The sequence below is a fragment of the Plectropomus leopardus genome, chromosome 21 (genome assembly GCF_008729295.1).
Source record: "Plectropomus leopardus isolate mb chromosome 21, YSFRI_Pleo_2.0, whole genome shotgun sequence".
Lineage (NCBI taxonomy): Eukaryota > Metazoa > Chordata > Actinopteri > Perciformes > Serranidae > Plectropomus > Plectropomus leopardus.
The window spans coordinates 668,065-690,795 of NC_056483.1; the positions used below are offsets into that span (position 1 = coordinate 668,065).

Here is a 22,731-nt window from a genome sequence, read left to right on the forward strand (position 1 = left end):
TTTTTTGTAGTGTACTTAATATTTCCAGTTTTACTGAACTTTAATCTAGTTTACCTCTGTTAACTTTACTTCACCGTTAGTTACTTCATACTTTAAGCTAAATTTACTGCACTTTACCTTCTGGTAATTTATTTTAACATAGTTAACTGTAGTTTACGCTATAATTTAACTTACCTCAACTTTCTTTGTTTTTGTTTACTGGTCTACTGTGTTGTACTTAATTTTACTTTAGTTATTTTCCTGTGGTTTACTAAGGTTTAATAATGTATTTATTAGTTTTAAGCGGTTATACATTTAAACAACTGAACTTTCCCAGAAGGAAGTATATGGCAGTGACAACAAAATAATAACAATAATAATGATGACGAAAATGATTTTTTTTTTTTTAAAGACAGGAAGTTAAACACAAATTTGACATTCAAAAGGCCATTAATGAATGTACAAGTAATGGGAAAAAAATGAAGTAAAAGTACATTAATATAGCATCAATCAGGGTTTATCGATTACATATTCCTCGCAGTAAATTGACATATTTATAGGACATAACGGTGGGAGACCTGATGTAATCTTTGAGACGTATTTTAACACTGAAGTCCAACATTTTTGAATCTCCTCACATTATAATGAACCTTTGGGGACACTGCGCTTAAAACAGAGGAGCTCTACTCACTTTACTGTTTTCTACTGTTCTTTATGACGCCGTCTTTTGTTTCTGAGTGACGTCCCTCTCTGCGTCCCCCCTCAGGCCTTTGAGGACATCTACATCGAGCAGAGGAGGGTGGTGAAGGTGATTCTGGAGTACGCAGATAAAATCTTCACCTACATCTTCATCCTGGAGATGCTGCTCAAGTGGCTCGCTTACGGCTTCAAGAAGTACTTCACCAACTACTGGTGCTGGCTCGACTTCCTCATCGTCGACGTGAGTCCTGATCGGTTCTTCATTTGTTCATTTGTTGTTTTTGTTTGTCGTGTTTCTTTAAAAAAAAACTGAGATTTCACGTTAATGTTGACGTCACAGAGCAGAAAATGATAATTAACGTGACAGCGCTGCTGGTGATAAGAGCAGTGATGTAGAATAACTCAAGATTTAAAAATGTAAACACTTCATTTACTTTATCAGTTTACTTAATTTTCTTAACCAGTCTGAAGTTTTCTTAATAACTTTACTCAACTTAATCTTTCTCAGTTTACTGTAGTTTATGTTGTTTAGTTACTTTACTTTTTACTTTTACATTATTTAATATACAGTAGTTTACAAAATTCAATAGTTTACTTATTTTATTCACTACTCCATACTTAACTGTAGTTTATTTTACTTAAATACTGTGCTTTACGAAAATTATTACAGTACTAGGATTTAATAAAGTAAACACTTAATTTACTGTACTTTACTTTATCAGTTTACTTTTTTTTAACCAATTTGTGGTTTTCTTAATACTTTACCCAGCTTATTCTTTCCAAGTTTACTGTAGTTTACTTTAATGTCTTTTAGTTATTTACTTCTTACTGTACACTCTACTATAATTATAATACATGGTAGTTTAATTTGTTCTCTTTATTGTAATACACTGTATTTTCAGGTAATTCAATCCAAATTCAAAATTCAAAAATTAGCTTTAGGTGAGATAAGTTAATCACTTTACTCATCTTATACATCACTTTACTTACTTAAGTTCATTGACTTAACATTCAGTTTCCTTATACTTTACACTGATTTGCTTTAATTTTATAAAATTATTTTCAGATGTAGAAAATGTGATGTGTTGATGGTTGCCGTGGTGATAGCGGCATTAATGATGTCAAAGCTGACACTGATGACATCACTGAGGAGTCATTATGAAATTTTGTGATCTTCATGCCGAAAATGTAAAAATATGCTGACATAATAATTTTCATACAACAATCAAAAAAAATTGGATTAACTGTTTTTATTTTTATTTGTGTATTTTATTTACATGTTTTGCTGACTTGAATATTATTTGCCTTCCGTCCTCAGGTTGCTCAACATAATTTCCATTGCTTCCACTTTTTTTTTATTTTATTGAATGTAATATTTCAGATTTTCTTCTTGTTTTATGTCTACTGTCTTGTTTTCATTGCCTTTTTTAAATTTTAAATACTTAAAAGAAAATCAACTAAAATTAACAATTATGCATCCATTAGAAAAAAATCAGAAGACGACAGATGTGCAATTTAACAATAACAGAAAATGATTTTAATGTAATTCTAATTGTGATTTTATGTAATATTGTATCACTTGAAGTACTTATTATTGACAGATTAACATAAGCACCGATTCCAAACTTTTTAACATGATTCGACATGTTATTTACAGTTTTTGAGGACAGATGTGTGCAGGCTCTCAGGTACTGTGTGTTGTCGTCTCGCTCCACAGCTGTAATGCCGCCCTATAAATAAAACGACGTGAGACAAAGAGGGACAGAGAGAGAAAGTCCAAACAGCTTCAGGCCAAACGATCAGCTGTGCGCGCGCGCACACACACACACACACACGAAAAGATGTGCACATCCGGACACTCACACGCTCTCTTTCACTCTTTCAGAGGTGAAGTGATGCACACACACAGTTTAGATGCACACCGTAAGTATAGTGTGTATTCACTGGGTCTCTCTGGTTTTCTGGGGGTTTTGCGCCCGGCCGTCTTCATGAATGACGCTGCGTGTTGTGACGTTTTTATTTGACTGCAGTGGCCTGAAGAGAGACAGAGAAAAAGAGAGGTGTTGACTCACGGAGGTCTAACGTGCAGATCTGAGACAGCAAACAGAGCAGAGTGTTATGAATACAGACAGAAACACCCACGTCATCTAATTAAAGCTGCGTTCATTCGTTTTTAGCCACTAGAGGGCAGAAAAACACAAATTCTAGCCCACAATACATCACCACATTATCAGATCCATGATAACGTACCTGCAGTAAAGAAATAGATATTAAAGTGTAGTCGTTTTTCTGCCACTAAAATCCAACAAATTGCTTGTTTAACCAAAAAAAAACAAACAAAACAAAACATTAGCGATAACATCCCATACCTTTGGTTTAACATCCCATACACAGGAGATAACATTTCTTAAGTAGGAGATAAGTTTCCATACGTAGGAGATATCATTCCTTAGGTAGGAGATACTGTATACAGGAGATACTTACAATATAATTTCAATTCATAGGTGATAACATACCGTATGTAGGAGATAACATTCTGTAATATAACTTATGTAGGAAATAACAGACAGTACATACACTTATGAGATAGTATCTTGTACATAGGAGATAATATTTTGTAACATAATGTATGTAGGAAATAGCAATCCATAAATGGAAGATAACATCCTGTCCATAGGAGATATTATCTCGTACCTATGAAATAGTATCTCAAACATAGGAGACAAAATTTTGTACATAGGAAATAAACTTTGGCCAACATTGACTGTCCTTCACACGGCTTCTGTATTTTTCTGATCTGCTTGTTTAATTTGCACTTTTTCCCGATATCTCGATAAATTCAACGTAATCTACATTTCCAAAGCACCGATTCCATCAATATAACAACATATCATACTTACCAGTCAAACGCTTTGTCATTCCCTAATTAATTACAATCATTTTTTGTCATTATTAATCTACTGTCAGTGAAACGCAACACTCCCACAGATGTTTCCCTGTAGAGGCATAAAACTGAAAGGCTTTTGTTATGAAATACACGCAGGAAGTACATTAAAAGAAGCGTAATACTGAAAGAATTGAATTTATGGTCATTAATTAGGGAAAGAACAGTGGTTATATTTCAGAAAATAATTTAAACTCTGTGCGTCGGACTTTGGTAATATGTTAAAAAATGTCTGACCCTGTAGATCTCAGTGTTGGGTCAGCTGGCTCAGTTCATCTCTGTGGACCAGATCACCACCATGCGGGTGCTGAGGACGCTCAGGGCTCTCCGTCCTCTCCGGGCCGCGTCCCGCTTCGCTGGTATCAGGGTAAGAACCAGCTGAACTCACCTGGAGCTCCGTCTGACCGAACCAACCTGCGACCTGCTGCTCGAGTGAAAAATCAAACTTTTAGGTTTTAGAGATGCTCTGGTTTCTGTGTAAGACTTGATGCCATCCTGACTTTGTTGAGACGGAATATGATTTTATTTATGACACATCGGCAATATTTTACAGTTATTATTCATCTCTGGAATAACTTAAAGTAATATATCCAAAATCTACAATTTAAAGAACTTTACTGTAACTTTTCCTGCAGCTGGAGAAAAATCCGTCTTCTTTTATATTAATTTCAAAAGTTTTCGGGGCCGTGTTGCAGTCTCAAGTTTTCGTGATATTGAACTGACTATGGATATTTAGGTTGCTGTGCAAACATGCTGAGAGATTTCCTAAAAAGCACCTGAAGTACTTTCACACCTCATAAAAACATCCAAGAGTCACAGAACAGTCTGCCTCCTTTCTCTCAGAGTAAACATTTAATAATCTCTTTCTCCTCCGCAGTTTAAAACCGACGCTGAACTTAATATTTGCATATTTAACTAAAATAATGATTTCTTTCATGTCTGGCTTCACCTGAGGAATGCTTCAGTAATATTTCTTTCTTTCACAGGTCATCAAGAAAATGAAAATGATTCGTTTTTACAAAGTAACTTTATTCAGTCTGCTCTCCTGCAGGAGTCTTCAGTCAGCTGATTCAAACTAACGCACCTTTTATCCTCAGCTCTGATTGGCTGGTTTCATCGTGTCCTCTCCTGCTCTGTCTTTCATTAGACTAGAAGTTAACTGTCCCGCTTCTGTCTTCTGTTTCTCCTCCTCCTGTCTGTCCATCTGTCTTTTTATATGTCTTTTTTCTATCCTTTCCCTCCTCTCTCTCTCTCCTCCAGGTCTCACTGGTCAGTCTGGTGGCCAACACGTTGGGTTATTCAGACTTTGCAGCCATCAAATCCCTGCGGACGCTGCGGGCCCTGCGGCCCCTCAGGGCCCTCTCCAGATTTGAAGGCATGCGGGTAAGAGTCAGTATTAACTCAGACTCACCTGGGCAACGCTGGAGGAAGCTCCCACATCATTTACTCAAAAAACCCAGCTAATGATACACAGTAAAAATGAAATATTAAAAGGTGAAAGTATAAAATGTACCACAGAGGATTCGGACTATGTTTAAAGAAAAAGAAAATTACATTTCAAGAACAAACTCGTAATATTACAAGAATAAAGCCATAATTTTACAAGAATAAAGTCATAATTTTACAAAGACGAAGTCGTAATTTTACAAGAATAATGTTTTAATTTTACGAGAAAAAAAGACATAATTTTGCGAGAGAGGGGATGTTATATTATGGAAATAGACGTATTGCCAGCAAAACAGGCGAGTGCACAGGCAGCCTCTGACTTTTTTTTTGTCTTGTAAAATTACAACTTAACTCCCATATTACGACTTTATTTTCATAAAATTATGATTTTTTTCTCGTAAAATTACGATATTTTTTCTCATAAAACTGCGACTTTATTCTCATAATATTACGACTTTTTTTTCTCATAGTATGATGAAAAAAATTCCCTTGATGTGGCTCTAAAATTCCATCATAAAAATTAGGTTAATGTTGCTTAAAAAGACAGTTCCCCCAAAATCAAAAATACTTTTTTCCCTCTTACCTGCAGCACTGCCGGTGCTTTGGTGTGAGCTGGCGTACGGTCATAACGACAGGCCTTTGTGCACGATATCGTGCACATATCGTTTTGTCACATGATCAAATAGACTTGACTTCGGACAACATCAACACGCATATTACCCAGCAATCATCACTGTATATTTACAGTATAGGACAAAAATACCATACAAAATAAGAAATTATCTGTATCTATTTCTATTGCAGTTATTTTATTGTGTATGTAAAAAATGTGTTATATTTAATATTAGATTTCTACTGACGGTTTAACAAAAAAAAAAAAAAAGTAAACCATGACACAAGGTGGGTTTCCATTAGGGATTTGGCCAAAATACTAAAATATCTGAATCTGAACAAGATTTATTGCATGGCAGGTTTCTGCTCTCGAGGAATTTTCTTTCATTTTTCTTGGTGCATAATTTAAAGATATACTAAAAATAATATTAAAAGATGTAAATAAAAGTAAGGCAAAGTACAGCAACACTCAAAACATAAATATATATAGAAAAATAACAATAAAAATATGGCAACGATGCTTTAAAGGACTATGAAATTTAATTATGCTCTATATATGTATGTATGTGTATCTAATAATATTTATGTAATGTAAATATATCTAATTTATTGATTTCAAATCAACTTAGGAAATTAGTATTTTTACTTTCACTTTTAGAGGACATTAACACAATATGAATAAATTAGTTGCTAAACTTTGACTTAACTCATCAAAATCAGTTTCTAAAGAAATCAGCATATAAGCCGACTTTCAATCACACGTTTCGCATTCATCTCTCTTCTCTCTGCATGTTAGGAGTTGTTTCTTTTGATCACAACAAAAAACATAATGAATATCAACTCTATTCTTTTTCCCTCTGCAGTTAATTTAACGAGGTCACTGCTTTGTGCTTTTTATAAAACCAAGGACGCAAAGATTTCTGCTTTTCTTTGCTCTTAAATTCCAAAACTTCTTGTTATTTTGTGTGATGAGTCATTCTGTCGGAGGAGGCGGTGAAAAAAAAGATTTTATTCATGCCTTTCTGAATAAAAGCAGTCATTCTAAAACCCGATGTCAGGGGTGATAACCATAAATTAAGCGCTGCCCTGTTTGAGACAATATTTCGGTGGCCAGGTGTGTTTAAAGGTGTTTTTCCTACAGTGTTTTATCCTCTAATGTTTCACCTGTTGCTTCAGTGTTTTCTGATCTGTTCATCTTGTTGCTTCCTGTCAGTGTTTCTTTGACTTTCTTCTCTTTCAGAACACAAACTCATATTTCTGTTAAAGTATCAGTATTTAAACTTTGCATGTCCACACATTTTGTGACCGCCGAGGAAACGTCGACCTCTTTGTTTCTGTCATTCATCAGTATTACTGACAGTTTCACAGTCAGCGTCCTGCACAAACTTCCCTCTGCACCGAGAGACATGAGGACAATCACAACACCTAAACCTGAGCAAATGAGCTTGACTTCTTTCTCAAAAACACAGAAAGAAGTTGCAAGAAAATTACCTGAAATTAACCAAAAAAGAAAAGTTTGGTTTTTTTTAATATGAAAAGGCATGGCATCATGACAAAAACCAGTCATTTAAAGGGTTAAAATTCTGAAAAGGTATGAATATTTGATATTCATGATTAGGACTGACGTAAATAATGTCGATGAAAGCAGAAAATAATAATAATGTAAAGTATTTTTGAAAGCTTGATTTCTAAAGTAATAAGTAAGATTAAAGGGTTTATAATGAAAGTGAATTTAATTTTTAGAAATTAACTAATTTAATCCAATGAATCACTTTGTGCACTTTGTACAATATGATACGATAGATTAGGATATGATACGTTACGATACATTACCATACAATACAATACAATATGATACCGTACGATACGATACAATACGACACAATATGTTACGGTATGATACGATAGATTAGGATACGATACGTGACGTTACATTACCATATGATACAATACAATATGATACGGTACGATACGACACAATGTTACGGTACAATACGATAGATTAGGATACGATACGTTACGATACATTACCATATGATACAATACAATACGATACGACACAATATGTTACATTATAATACAATAGATGAGGATATGATACGTTATGATACATTACCATACGAAACAATACATTATGATACGGTACGGTACGATATAATACGATACACTTTAAACACGTTTTCCTGATTATTATTAATTTATTGACTTATTGATTTATCGTTTGTGTGTGTGTGTCTGTGTGTGTGTAACACTGTCTCGTGTGTGGCGGCGCAGGTGGTCGTGAACGCTCTGATCGGGGCGATTCCCTCCATCATGAACGTGCTGCTCGTCTGTCTCATCTTCTGGCTCATCTTCAGCATCATGGGCGTCAACCTGTTCGCCGGCAAGTTCGGCCGCTGCGTCAACCGCACGGGCCACATCTACGAGTCGTCCTTCATCAACAACAAGTCCGAGTGCGAGGCGCTCAACGACACCTCGCTCTTCTACTGGACCAAGGTCAAGGTCAACTTTGACAACGTGGGGGCCGGATACCTCGCTCTGCTGCAAGTGGTGAGTGACGGCGCCCGCTCAGTTTAAAACTCATGGTTCGAAAACTGTGTGGTCTCTTCGAAGGCCATGTTTAGACGAGAAGAAAGTGAATACAGACCTTTCTGTAGGCTTTTGTTTACAACTTGAAAAAGTATTTCTAACGTTTTTGAATGCACAGTGTTTACAAATTTTAGTACTTTTACTTTGAGTTTTCCATTTCATGCAACTTTAACCTACTTCAGTACATTTTGCATGCAAATATCGCACTTTTTACTTCACTACGTTAATGTGACGGCTTTAATTTCAGTTTGCAGATTCAGATTATTAATGCAAACTATAAATCTGATAAATAAAAGAGATTTTGCAGCTGTGGCTGCAGATGAAGATGTGAATCTGTTTTTGCACAAAACATTTGCAGAGAAGCTGAAGTGAAGGCGCAGAGCGAAACTGCTGCACGACAGCTTGAAAACAAATTAAACCCGAGCGTCTCCTCCGCAGCCCGTAGGAGGATTGACTTTTCTGCCCGTCCCCCTCCCCTCGCTCCCCTCCGTCTTTTCTTTCCTTCCGTCCATTTGCTGTCTCAGCCTTAATTTTCCTCCCACACCTGTTCTCCGTCGCTCCCACTTTTGACTTTTCCGCTGCTGCGCTCTCCCTCCCTCTCCGACTCTTTGTCTCCATTTGTCGTGTTGGCTTTTATTTCCTTCCGCTGACTTCTCTCTCGCTGACTCGCTCGCCGTCTCTCCCCTCTTTCATTTAATACCTTTCCATTCAGTTCAGCTTGTATAATACATATGACCAGTCGAGGAGTGACTACTCACACTGAAGTACAATTTTTCGTATTTTCATTTTATGCTACTTTATACTCATTCTCCTCTACATCTCGGAGGTAAATTAAATTTTTTTTACTGTTAATGAGATAAAATGGCCCCTGACAGGGGGCCCGGTGACCGTCCAACCGTTTTCTAATTCACAATAAAAATGAAAAAATTCACGCTGGAAAATGTTTGTCTACTTTTAGTATCCATAAGGTGGCAGAGTGCAGAAAACAGCATCAGAATAGAGCTTGTTGATAAAAAAAAATCCTAGAAATGTCCCAAAATCCTAGAAATGTCCCAAAATCCTAAAAACGTAGTAAACTTCTAGAAACATCCTAAAATCCTGGAAATATCCTAAACTCTCAAAAAATGTTCTTAAATCTGAGAAATGTCCTAAAATCTTAGAAATATCCTAGCGATGTCCTCAAATGCTGAAAATGCAGAAAATGTCCTCAAATCCTAGAAATATCCCAAAATCCTAGAAATATCCTCAAATATTGAAAATGTCTTAAATTCCTGAAAATGGCCAAAAATCTTAGAAATGTCCCAAAATCCTGGAAAGCATCCTAAACTCAGAGCAACACCCTAAAATCCAAAAAATGTCCTGATATTTTCTAATTTATGGAGGTGCTGTGATCAGCTGGTAAATGGTGGACAGACAAAAATCAAACTGAGCACTAAATAAACCATGATAATAATAGTCCACCTGAGAGGTTTTATTATTATTTATTCATTATAACGTCATATATCATCAGAATGAGCTCCTGTACAGTTGATCGGTGTTGTACACAGTGGTTTATATATTAATACCGTTAATGTTTATGTGGTTCTTTAAACATGAATAATTCATGACGTACAACAGTAATCGATAAGAAACGTTTTAGCAGCTCTCTTTGAAGTATTACAGACGATTTGATGTATTAATTGTCAAGGTCGCATTAAAACTTTAGGAGGAAACATTTTAAAGTTCGAGCGTCTTTAGTTTCTGCACTGTGACGTATATCAGAGGGAAATGGAATATTTGATCAGCTTTCGATAGAGATTTAAATGCCTTTTTGTATGAAGTAAAAGTATTTAAGAAAATCCTCTTAGAATATAAAGTAACAATAGTAAATGAATAATGAATGAAAAATGAATCATCAATTAATGTAAAAATAAAAAACAACAAGACTGAAAACGGGAGAATTAAATTAATGTGGGGAAAAATTAATATGGACCTGAGTAAAAAGTAAACATAAATCAATAAAAATGTCATAAAATAATTGCAATGAATAAATTAAATAAATGCATCAAATAAACCAAAAAATTAGAGAAGTAAATGAATGGAAATAAAAGTCTATAAATAAACCAGTTTATAAAGAAAAGTGAAATCATTAATAATTAAATAAAAATAAATACATCAAATAAATGAAGTCAATAAATGGAAATAAATGGATGAAAAGAGGAAAATGTCTTAATATGATATGTAACAGAAAAATGAAATTAAATGGCAGTAATAAAGTAAAACACAATTGAATAAAATAAAATGCAAAAAAATTAAATAGAAAAACAATCATCACTTAATTTAAAAAATGTATCAAGACAAAAGAAATTAGCAAATATATATATAAAAAAATTTAAATCTTATGAAACAATTGTTTTTTTAAAGGAAAAAAGAAAAAACTTCAAAAATGTAAAGTAAAGAACCATCGGGAAACAAAGAAGATGGACTAAAGATTTATATCTGCATACAGCTATATTATAATGTGTCATAAATCATTTATTATATGTTCTAATACATGTTAAATAAAATGTTAAATAATATTATCACTGTTTATACCCTTTGTAGATTTCTCAGTTTTCTTTTTTTTGTTTTTTTCTCTTGTTTCTGATTTCCATCTTTCCTTTTTTTCTCACTCTGCATCACTTTATTTCCCTCGTCCGTTTCTTGCTTCGTCTCTCTTTCGCCCTCCCTCCCGTCTCTCCATCATCTGTTATTAAACACAACATGAACAAAGCCAATTATACAGCCCCTTCCTCCTCCTCCTCCTCCTCCTCCTCCTCCCCTTCCATCTCTCCATCACTCCCCTCCTTCCTCCGTTTCTCCTTCTTTATTTCTCTCTCTCTTTTCCTTCTCGCTCTCCGTCGCCCACCACGGGAGTCCTGAGAGCCTCCAATCAATCAGCGTCTGAGAGGCTTTTATTTTTAGAGCGACTCCAGCCAAGTGGGAGGGAAACGGAGAGACGGAGGGAGGGAAAAAAGTACAAGTGGAGTAAGAAAATTAAAGTTCAAACGGCGAATGGGGAGAGAGAAACAGCAGAGAGATGGAGGGATGGAGAGGGATAATGACAGGTGTGGGAGGAGAAGGACGGAGATGGAGAAAAGATGCAGAAAAATAAAAATACAGAGAGGAAGACGGGAGAAAAAGAGGGATGTAGAAAAAGAGGTGAAGAAGTTTGATGCTACTTGAGAGTTGTCAGACTCTGGTCGCCTCGGCAACAAGTCGCCTCTCTGCGTGTTTGGCTGGTCGGCGTGGCAACGGTTGGCGGGGGCAACCCGTCCATTAGCATCTGGAAATAGCTGCAAAAACGACGCAGGGAGAGTTCACTGAGCTCAGGGTGTGCGGACGTCTGAGTTATCGGTTTATTAATGTTATTATCAAACCATTTAACGTCCGAATCAAGTAAAGAGCAGTAGATTTTTATTTCCTTGGGACTATAATAACAAAAATGTAACACCCACAACCGTGATACAAATCTGCAGCTTTTAATTCAATAATCCCACAAACATAATGCATTTCCCACAAATGTAACAGCAGCTGCCTACTACAAACGTACTTTGAAACTTCCTGCAAATGTCCAGAAAAGACATCGATATAGTACATAGTATAGATGTCTTTTGTGGTCGTCATACAGATGTCCTTTCTGGACATTTGCAGGAAATTGCATATTATGTTTGTAGTGAGAACTGCAACTATGTTTGCTGACAAAAAAGAAAAAAACACAAAACAAATAATTACAAAACAACCACATAACAAAAAAAATCACAAAAAAACACACAACAACCACAAAACAAACAAATAAAACACACAATCAAATAAAAAACAAACCACAAAAAACAAAAACAAAAAACTCAAAATAATCACATAACAAAACAAAAAAACAAAAACAAAGGCATAAAACAACCACGAAACAAAACAAAACAGAGACAAAGAAATAAAACCTCCACAAAGGCGTATCACTTAAACAACATCGTTTAGTGTGTATATAGTGTCAGATTTCTATTTTTTATCTGTCTTATGCGTGGCATCGTTAATCTGGATTTAATTTTTCTGTCTGAGCCCACCATCTTTTACAGCGTGCCCCCCTCTTGCTCACATCTGACAGGCCATAATAATAGCAGGTGGTAACCCGTGGCGACGAGCTGAATTCAGGTGTGAGTGATGGACGGCGGGCGCCCACTCAAAGTAAAGTTTTCCCATTCAAATCTTTTTTTTTTTTTTACTTCCAGCTGCTTTTTCCTCTTCATTTATTTTTTTTTAACCTCAATCATCTGAGGAGGAAGGAAGTCCATAAAAGGACTTGTTGATGTTTCATTGAGAAAAACACGGCGGCAGCTGCTGCGTTTCCATGGCGCTCTGACTCTCTCTGGCTGCTCATATTCTGCTAAAAGTGCAGGAAATGTGCAGGACGTCGTCTTGGTGACGTGCGAGCAGAAAACACTCGACACGCACAGAAACCGCAAAACAGGAGCTCCACGCCTCTTTATCATTATTAAAGTCTTTGGAGCTGAAGATTATTAAATAAGAGAACGAGCGGGTCAATGGCTGAAAAATACCCAGACTGATACACTATGAGGACAAAAGTATATGGACGCCCCTACTCTATTCTTTTTAAACTGTTATATGAAACAAAATATGAATATTTCCATTTGTGAATGAGTTATTCAATTAACAAGAGGGAAAAAAGGAAAAACTTCACAGATAAATCCACAGATACATCATCTGTTAAATACATATTTAAATTAAACAGTAATGATGAAAATAACGAACATTTAATGGTTTCATTCTGTGACGCTGAGACTGATTTTGCCACTAGTGCAAAAAAGTTGTTATGTTATATTTTTATTTATTTATTGTACTATTTTACCAGTCAACATAATATTATACACTTGGTCACTATTTAATCTTTTTTTTTGTTTGTTTGTTTCCTAGGCGACCTTCAAAGGCTGGATGGAGATCATGTACGCAGCGGTGGATTCACGAGCTGTAAGTTAAAAAGAAAAGTTGCTCCTTGTCTGTTTTCAACCCCAGATAGATATTAAAAATAATATTTTTTTTTTAAAAAAGTTCCTATTGATAAACCACTGTGAGTTTCTTCAGTTAAGATTATATTCAGTAATTACACATGAAAATGTTTTCTTGAACTAAATTTAAGATAAAAGATAAGGTGAGGTCATGTCAGATTAAAAGAGTGAAATTTGGTCAAATAAAAGTTTTTAATTAGACAAACATTTAGGGACAGATGGGTGAAGAAGTTTAAAACATTAGAAATTAATTTCACACTGAATTAAAAAAATACAAAACAATGGAAGAAAATAAAAAATAAAAAAAGATTTTGAATTGGATGTGAAGTAAAAAAATTAAAAGAGTATTTTGGTAAAATGAAGATGAGACAATGAGAGAGGCTGAAGGAGGAAAAATAATAAAGAGCAGCAGGTTGTGTATTATAGTGACGATGATTGTGTGTGTGTGTGTGTGTGTGTGTTTCTGTCAGGTGGAGGAGCAGCCGATCAAAGAGATCAATCTCTACATGTATCTGTACTTTGTCATCTTCATCATCTTCGGCTCCTTCTTCACCCTCAACCTCTTCATCGGCGTCATCATCGACAACTTCAACCAGCAGAAACGGAAGATAAGTACCAACGGCCCTCAACCTCTTCATCGGCGTCATCATCGACAACTTCAACCAGCAGAAACGGAAGATAAGTACCAACGGAAAATATCAACACGTTATTTTTAATTATTTTTTTGATTGTTCATAAAGTTTTATACAAGAAGCTTCTACAAGTTATTATTTTTTTTTATTTTTATTTTTATTTTTATTTTAATTTTTATTTTTATTTTTATTTTTATTTTTATTGCAATGAAAGGTCATATCAAACCTCAGATATTTTATTTACTTTTTTTAATTTATTTTTTTAAGTTTTTATAAAAAAAATTATTATTATTATTATTATTATTATTATTATTATTATTATTGCAATGACAGGTCATACCAGGACCTTACATTACAATAATATGTGTATTATTAAAGTGGGCTCTATAAGGGTTACGGAGATAAAGTCGTGAACTTGTTGAAAATAACGGAGTTGTTGTTGTTTGTTTGTTTGTTTACTTAGGAGGACAGGACATCTTCATGACGGAGGAGCAGAAGAAATATTACAACGCCATGAAGAAACTCGGCTCCAAGAAACCCCAGAAGCCGATTCCCCGACCGATGGTACAAACGCAGCGCTCACTGCAGCACAGAAACACACACACACACACACACACACGCACACACGCGCACACACACACACACACACACACACAAACACACACACACACGTGTGTGTTCAATAACACACACACACACATTTCAGCGCACAAAGTCACGGTTTTTACACACACACACAATTTTAAAAACAGTCCAAACCAAACACGTGTGTGTTCAAAAAAATTCACATATTCAGATTTCAGTTAAAAGTCTTTTCGGTTTTTTTTACAATTTATGAGTAGAGCAGAAATTTGGAAAAAACATGTGAACCAAAGAGAAGTTTAAAAGTACAAAAAAATCTTATTGAATTTTAAGCAGAAATAAGAAAGGGTTTTTATTTATTTTTTTGTTAATTTAAAGGGCAAAGTTGAAGATTTAATGGAAGAGTCCTACAGTGAGTGGAGATACATTTCGAGCATTTAGCGTTCTTTGATACATTGGACATAATTTTGGTGCTCTATGAATATTTATACTTTATTCAAATTAGTTAAAAAAAAAAGCATTTATACATTTATACAAATATTTAGTTATTTATTTATACATTCATACTTTAAAACAGAATTTAATATATTTATACATTTATTTTCATTCATTATTTATTTTTATGTATTTAGTTATTTATTCAATCATTCATCATTTATTTATTTATACAGTCCTACATATTTATACATTTAGTTCAATCATTCATATTTATACATTCATACAATTTATTTAGTTCTTTATTTATACATTTATACATTTATTAATTTTTTTATTTAGACATTTATGCATATATTTATACATTTATTCAATCATTCATCATTTATACATTCATACATTTATTTAATTATTTATTTATACATTTATTTATAAATTTAAAAACATTTATTTTTTCATGCATTCATATATTTATTTAATTATTTATTTATACATTTATACATATATATTTTTATACATTTTATTTTTACATTTATTCAATTGCCATTTTTTTGTCGTGTTGTTTCAAACTAGATTAGATGAAATCAATAATAATTAAAAGAAGAGGAGAACGTGCTTGAGCTGAATGTTTATTGAGAAAACGTCTGCAGAACTCTCTGCAGGGCTTCTTCTTCGACCTGGTGGGGAAGCAGGTGTTCGACATCATCATCATGGTGCTGATCCTGTTCAACATGATCACCATGATGGTGGAGACGGACGAGCAGTCGCCTCAGATGGAGTACATCCTCAACAACATCAACCTGGCCTTCATCATCGTCTTCACCATCGAGTGCCTCATCAAGATCGTGGGGCTGCGCTGCTACTTCTTCACCGTCGGCTGGAACATCTTCGACTTCGTGGTCGTCATCCTCTCCATCGTCGGTGAGTTCAAACAAAACTCAGAAGAGCTCAGAGCAGAGTGAAATGGAAGATGGAGAAAAACTAAAATACTAAAAGTTGTTTAACATGCCAATATTTTCAGAACAACACGCAGCTCCTGCGGTGCTTTGTTGGTTTTCAGCAGCAAATATAAGCTGTGCAAAATCAGCTGTGCACATTTTATATGGTGCATACGGTAATTTGTTTTTGCATCATGATGCACAATCTGAGCCCGACGGGAAATGTGCCAGAAAATTTAAAATGAATAAAAACAGCTAAAGGTGTTATATACACCTGACTTTAATCACATTAAATAATTTAATTAATTTCATTTACCAACAAATATTACCGCTGAAGGCAACTTCCTGATGCTCTGCACAAAAGACAAATGTTATCAGGAGTTAATAGTTTAAAATGAATCAGCTGCTTTTACATGAATGCAGAATCATCTGTGAGATCAGATATAACAGTCTAACAGTCACAGGGGACATTTGTAACACTTTAATAACATTTTAATGATAAAACACTCATTTTTTATTTGGGATTTATTGCAGATTTTTAACTGTTAACTTTTTGAAACCTGGATCGACGTCAAGCCTTTTGACCCTTTAAGCAAAATTGTATTATTTCTTTGGAAAACATGGATAAAAAAGGCAGCGACGGACTTGGCAGGAAATATATCACAAATTGCAAAAAAAAATTAGTAAAAGGTGACATGAAAATTACCTAAAATTTAGTTTTAAAATAAGAGGGGAGGATTACTAGAATATTAGCAAAAAATGTTCAATAAATAATTTTGTATTTAAAATATTTATATTATATTATATTATATTATATATATTATATTATATTATATTATATTATATTATATTATATTATATTATATTATATTATTATATTAACATGATTGAAAAAACAAAAAAATGTGTACATACAACATTAATATTTTGTACTTATACTGAAGTAAAGGATCTGAATACTTCAGTGTGTGTGTGTGTGTGTGTGAGAGAGAGAGAGAGTGTGTGTGTGATGTAATGTCTGCCTGACACTTGTCTGCCAACAAAGTGACCATCCTGGTGGCCTTGATGTTTACCCTGCACCAAGGTCCTGTGTGGTCATACACACCACACAAACACACACACACACACACACACACACACACACACACACACACACACACACACACACACACACAGAGGAGTCCACGGAGGCAGCACAAACCAACCTAAGCAGGTAATTTAGCTATCAGTGTTGTGACAAGATTGTGTATGTGTGTGTAATTAAATGTGTGTGTGTGTGTGTGTGTGTGTGTGTGTGTGTGTGTGTGCGCGCACACGCACGCTCGGGACGAGGCTGCCGGGGGAGGTGAAGGTAACAGCAGCAATCAGAGCTGCCAGAGGGCGGTCCCTGGAGACAAATCAAACATGATTGACCTGTTACATCAGTGTGTGTGTGTGTGTGTGTGTGTGTGTGTGTGTGTGTGTGTGTGTGTGTGTGTGTGTGTGTGTGTGTGTGTGTGTGTGTGTGTGAGGGAGATGTCCGGGTGTGTGTGGGGGGTTGTGGAGTTGATGTACGACGTGCTGGTGATTCCCTCTCGACTCCCCCCTGCTCATCCCTTCCATCAGCCATAACTCAGCGGCTGTGGTGTGTGTGTGTGTGTGTGTGAGTGAGTGTGAGTGTGTGTGTGTGTGTGTGTGTGTGTGTGTGTGTGTGTGTGTGAGTGAGTGTGTGTGTGTGTGTGTGTGTGTGTGTGTGTGTGTGTGTGTGTGTGTGAGATGACAGGCCGGCTCCTCTCCGAGTTTATCTTTCCCGGATAACAAGGAAAAGAGCGATGAATTACAGTGTTTGACTGGCTGTGTGAGCGGAGCTCGGCTCGGCCCTCCAATCACTCAGGCTGTAATCACAGCACAGCCGCCGCACGCAGACGCACGTCTCCACACGGAGAGCTTTCAGATGATGTAACTCACACCCACGTCCTCAAAAAGGACAAAATCTTGGTCAACTAATAGTCTTCGGCTAATCAGTTTCAGCCAATAAATCCAGAAAACTGTCCCTCTTGTGTCAGCGTCTCTGCAGAGGAAATCAGTCCCACAGGATGATCTCTAAATAATATCTTCTGTGTTCATTTTTTAAAATTAATTTACCTTTTCGATACTCACAAATTTAGATTAAAAAAAAAGTTTTGGAATTTCAAGAGAAAAATATTTTCAGGTTGCTCACATTATCTAATAATCTAATAATTTAGTTTAGTATTGGAAAATAATAAATATTGGAAATAAGAGAATAAATACTATAATTACTCAAATTCAATTGATCAAATTATTTTCAAATAATTTAAATTTCATAATTAAAAAAAACATGTTGCTTGAATTTAATGGTTCAAATTCAGAGCTAAAAGTTTCAGTTTTCAGAATTAAAAATAAATAAATTCATGTTGCTCACATTCAACTGATCGAATTATAACTATAAAAAATCAAATTTCAGAATAAAAAATGATAATAAATTCATGTTGCTCAAATTCAATTGATCAGATTATAATCTATAATCATTATTTTAAAAAACATATTCATGTTTATCAAATGATCAAATTGAAATCTAAAAATTCAAATTTCATCATTGAAAAAATAAGTTCATGTTGCTCCAATGCGACTGATCAAATTAAAATAAAAAAAAAAAATCAAATAATGTTATCAAAAAAATAAATAAATAAATTCATGTAATTCAATTATTCAAATTCAGATGTAGAAATTTAAGTATTAAAAATTACAAATAAAAAAACTGTCAAATTTTATTTGCTAAAATTCGATTCCCTGTCCCGTCCAGGGTCGTCCAGATGTTGCTGTTATGTTGAAGTTTTGAGATCTTAATTTTAATGATTGAATTTGGGCAGCCAGGATGTTTTTTTTTGTTTTGTTTTGTTTTTAATTCTGAAGCTTGAATTTTCAGTTGACTTCAGCTCGTAAATTTAACTCTTCACAGAGGAAATCTGAGTTTTAATTGGACTCAAACTCTAACCGCCCATAAAATATTGGCTAATCTGCAGGTCTACATGATAAAAATGTGTAAAAGTACTCATGACGTACTTATTTTCTTGTGTTTTCCAGGTATCGTGCTGGCTGACATCATCGAGAAGTACTTTGTATCGCCGACGCTGTTCCGAGTGATCCGATTGGCCCGAATCGGACGGATCCTGCGTCTCATCAGAGGCGCCAAGGGCATCCGGACGTTACTGTTCGCCCTCATGATGTCCCTCCCCGCCCTCTTCAACATCGGGCTGCTCCTCTTCCTCGTCATGTTCATCTATGCCATCTTCGGCATGGCCAACTTCGCCTACGTGAAACGCCAGGCGGGCATCGACGACATGTTCAACTTCGAGACGTTCGGGAACAGCATGATCTGTTTGTTCCAGATCACCACGTCGGCCGGCTGGGACAGCCTGCTGAGCCCCATCCTCAACAACTCGCCCGAGGAGTGCAACCCCAACATCCCGCACACCGGCACCACCGTGCGCGGGAACTGCGGAAACCCGTCGGTCGGCATCACCTTCTTCGTCACCTACATCATCATCTCCTTCCTCATCGTGGTCAACATGTACATCGCCATCATCCTGGAGAACTTCAGCGTGGCCACGGAGGAGAGCACCGAGCCGCTGAGCGAGGACGACTTCGAGATGTTCTACGAGGTTTGGGAGAAGTTCGATCCAGAGGCCACGCAGTTCATCGAGTACGCCAAGCTGTCCGACTTCGCCGACTCTTTATCGGAGCCGCTGCGCATCAGCAAGCCGAACAAGATCAAACTGATCTCCATGGACCTGCCCATGGTCAGCGGGGACAAGATCCACTGCCTGGACATCCTCTTTGCCTTCACGAAGCGCGTCCTGGGCGAGTCGGGCGAGATGGACGCCCTCAAGCAGCAGATGGAGGAGAAGTTCATGATGGCGAACCCGTCTAAGATCTCCTACGAGCCGATCACGACGACTCTGCGGCGAAAACAGGAAGAAGTCTCCGCAACGGTGATCCAGAGGTGCTACCGGCGACACCTGGTGCGGCGGCAGATGAAAGCCGCCTCCTACTTGTACCGTCAGATCACCACGCCTCGGCACGCCGGGGACGAAGGCGAGGAGGGCGTGTTTGGGGAGGACGCGCCGGAGAAAGAAGGGCTCATCGCCGCCATGATGAGAGAAAACTACGGCTCGAGTCTGTTAGGCATGGAGCGCTCCGAGACTATTTCCTCCACCTCGTCCCCGCCGTCTTACGACAGCGTGACGCGAGCCACGTCGGAGATCTTTCACCCGCTCGCCGCCAAGACAGAAACATTAGCTGTCGACACCGCGGGCAGCGAGCCGAGCGAACAATCGGACAGACGGGAGGAGGCGTAGCGGGAACCAAAAAAAAGCAAAAAAATCTAAGAAATGAGGATGTCCTTGTTTTGGGGGTTTGTTTTTGTTTACTGAATGTACCTGAGGGACGCCGAGCAGAGACGCGAGCGAGGAACTGCAGCGAATAAAATATTTACTACCTTTAATGTTATTTCCTGTCGCCCGGCGAGATTCCAGGACTCGTTTTTCGGAGTTTCTTAAAAGGGAAGCAGAAAAAACTGCAGAGCGGGAAAACCTGTCTGCCTTTTGTCGGAGTCAAAGACAGAAGAGCCCGTCGAGCTCTCGGCGCTCCGGTGACGACCGAGGGTTCGGACTGACCTTTGACCCCATTTACAGGAGGTCAACACAACTATATCAGATGTATCCATCATTTATTGGCGTGGGGGGTTTGTGCCTTCCCAACAGTTGATCAATATTCTCAGAGTACGCCCGGCTGATAGAGTGACGGTGTTCCCGGCGGCGTTTCTCGACAGTCGCCGGCTTTCCGCGCGACTCAGACTCAAGAGAGGAGGGATGACGATTTAAAAACATGTTTTTCGTAGTAAAAGTATAACTTTGTTGATGTTACCAGTCTTTTAATAGCGGTACGATTATTACAGTTTTTTATATTTTTTAGAGTAAGTCGAAGAAGAAAAAACAAAAACAAAGCAGTCTCTCTCTTTTCGACTTTTGGAGCGGCTCTGAGAAAGTGGCTGAACTGCCACGCTGTGATAGACGAGAGGAGAGGGTGCGGTCAGGACAAAAGAAAACAAGGAAAAAATGAAACTTCATCTGTTTTTTTGGCAGTTTTGCACTTTTACGTTTACACGTGCTGTCACTTTACGGCACCCGGGCAAAGACACGTTGAAAAGACAAAAGGGGGCCGGAGGTGTTTTTATTTTTCCTCTGAAAATCTTTGAGATAACACCAAAAAAAAAATAAAAATACAAGTGCACAATGAGATTTTTCTACACGGCCTCGGACTCTTCCAACATGTGTTTTGCCCCGGTGGTGAACATCCTCGTGTCCGTCAGTTTTCACGCCGCGGGTTGATTTGTCTAAAAGTCCTTCTCGAACAAAATACTCAAGAAACTGGAGGCAAAAGTAAAAAGTCCCGATAAGTTGTCAAAAGTTGAGTTAAATCGAATGAAACTTTGCTTTATCAATTTGTTCTTTTTGCCTTAACTCAAAAAAATTTAACTGAGATTTCCTTAAACAAAAAAAATCTACTCATGAAACATTTCATATCATAATTACGGAAGCCCAAAGACGCGAGTGAAAAAATACATTATTTTCTAAGTTGAGTCTAAATTGTTTTCTCTTTTGCGTTTTTCGTAAAAAAACAAAAAACAAAGGTTAATTAACAAAGGATCATTTTTAAGTTACTTTAAAAAAAACTGCATAAAAGGTTCATTTAATCCTTTTTAAAACCAGTGGGGCACTTCAGCCTCTTGTGGCTGACGTGAGTATTACAACAACAAACACTTTTTTTTCACATTTTACAGATTTTTAAAATTTTAATTAATTATAAAAGTATTCCATCAAAAACTGGAAATACTCTTTTTCACTTGTTTTACAGATTAAGGGTAAAAAATGTTGCCAGAAAAAAAAAATTAAGAAGAATTGTTTTAGCAAAAACTTTCTCCTTTTTTTACCTCCTGTTTCACAGATGAAAAAAAATATAATAACTTATAGAAATTATACCTATACACTTATATACCTATACACACCCAGAAAAAAAAAACTTCACTTAAGAATTTTTTCCCACCTGTTTTAAAAATATAAAGTATCTTCAGAAATTATACTGAGAAAAACTTTATTTATTCACTTGTTCTACAGATAAAAAAAAATATAAAGTGACTTAAAATAAATTATCCTGGAAAAAAAAATTTCCAGCTCTCTCACTGACAAAAAAAAGTAAGTCATAAAAATTATTGCAGCATATTATTCAACTGGCAAAACTTTTTTTCCCACCAGTTTCACAGATTGAAAAAAAGAAAATAACTTCACAAAACTCTTCTTTTTTTTTTTTTATTTGGAAAAACTTTTTCCCAAAAGTCTGTTGAATCAAAAAAAGTAAATAACCCTGAAAAATTGCAAAAAAAACCAAACAATTAAAACAATTTAGATCAGACTTAAAAAGGATCACCAGAATTTTTGTTTCTCACTCGACTCTCGGGGCTTCCGTACGTAACACCTCAGGTTAATTTATTTTTTTCAAAGCAGCTTAAATAAGGTTTAGCGCAGATAAAGGACCAGACGAGCAAAGGCAAAGATACAAATAGTATAATTTTATTTTTTAACATTTTTTTCCAACTGAATAAATAAATCTATCCATGCGGGAATCACCTGTTAATGTCGTTCCTCTGCCGGAGGATTAAACGTAGCTGAACGAACTTTTCACAGTCGACTTTTTTGACAAATCACCCGCTCTCATTATGTATCCGTCCGGTCTGAGCTCGGCTCGGCTCGGCTCGGCTCGGATCTGAACCCAAAGTT

At 36.4% G+C, this 22,731-nt stretch overlaps 1 protein-coding gene across 1 annotated transcript in view; it reads left to right on the top strand.

Annotated features, from left to right (window-relative positions):
• Positions 1 to 20,253, top strand: part of LOC121960951 (sodium channel protein type 5 subunit alpha-like) — a 20,801-nt gene extending 548 nt beyond the window's left edge. Inside the window, exons 2-10 of the mRNA XM_042510857.1 lie at positions 11 to 48; positions 746 to 919; positions 4,883 to 5,005; positions 7,955 to 8,230; positions 13,217 to 13,270; positions 13,779 to 13,920; positions 14,404 to 14,504; positions 15,608 to 15,878; positions 18,980 to 20,253. Coding sequence (XP_042366791.1) covers positions 11 to 48; positions 746 to 919; positions 4,883 to 5,005; positions 7,955 to 8,230; positions 13,217 to 13,270; positions 13,779 to 13,920; positions 14,404 to 14,504; positions 15,608 to 15,878; positions 18,980 to 20,253 — 2,453 coding nt within the window. The remainder of the gene's footprint in view (positions 1 to 10; positions 49 to 745; positions 920 to 4,882; positions 5,006 to 7,954; positions 8,231 to 13,216; positions 13,271 to 13,778; positions 13,921 to 14,403; positions 14,505 to 15,607; positions 15,879 to 18,979) is intronic.
• Positions 20,254 to 22,731: the final 2,478 nt, after the last annotated feature.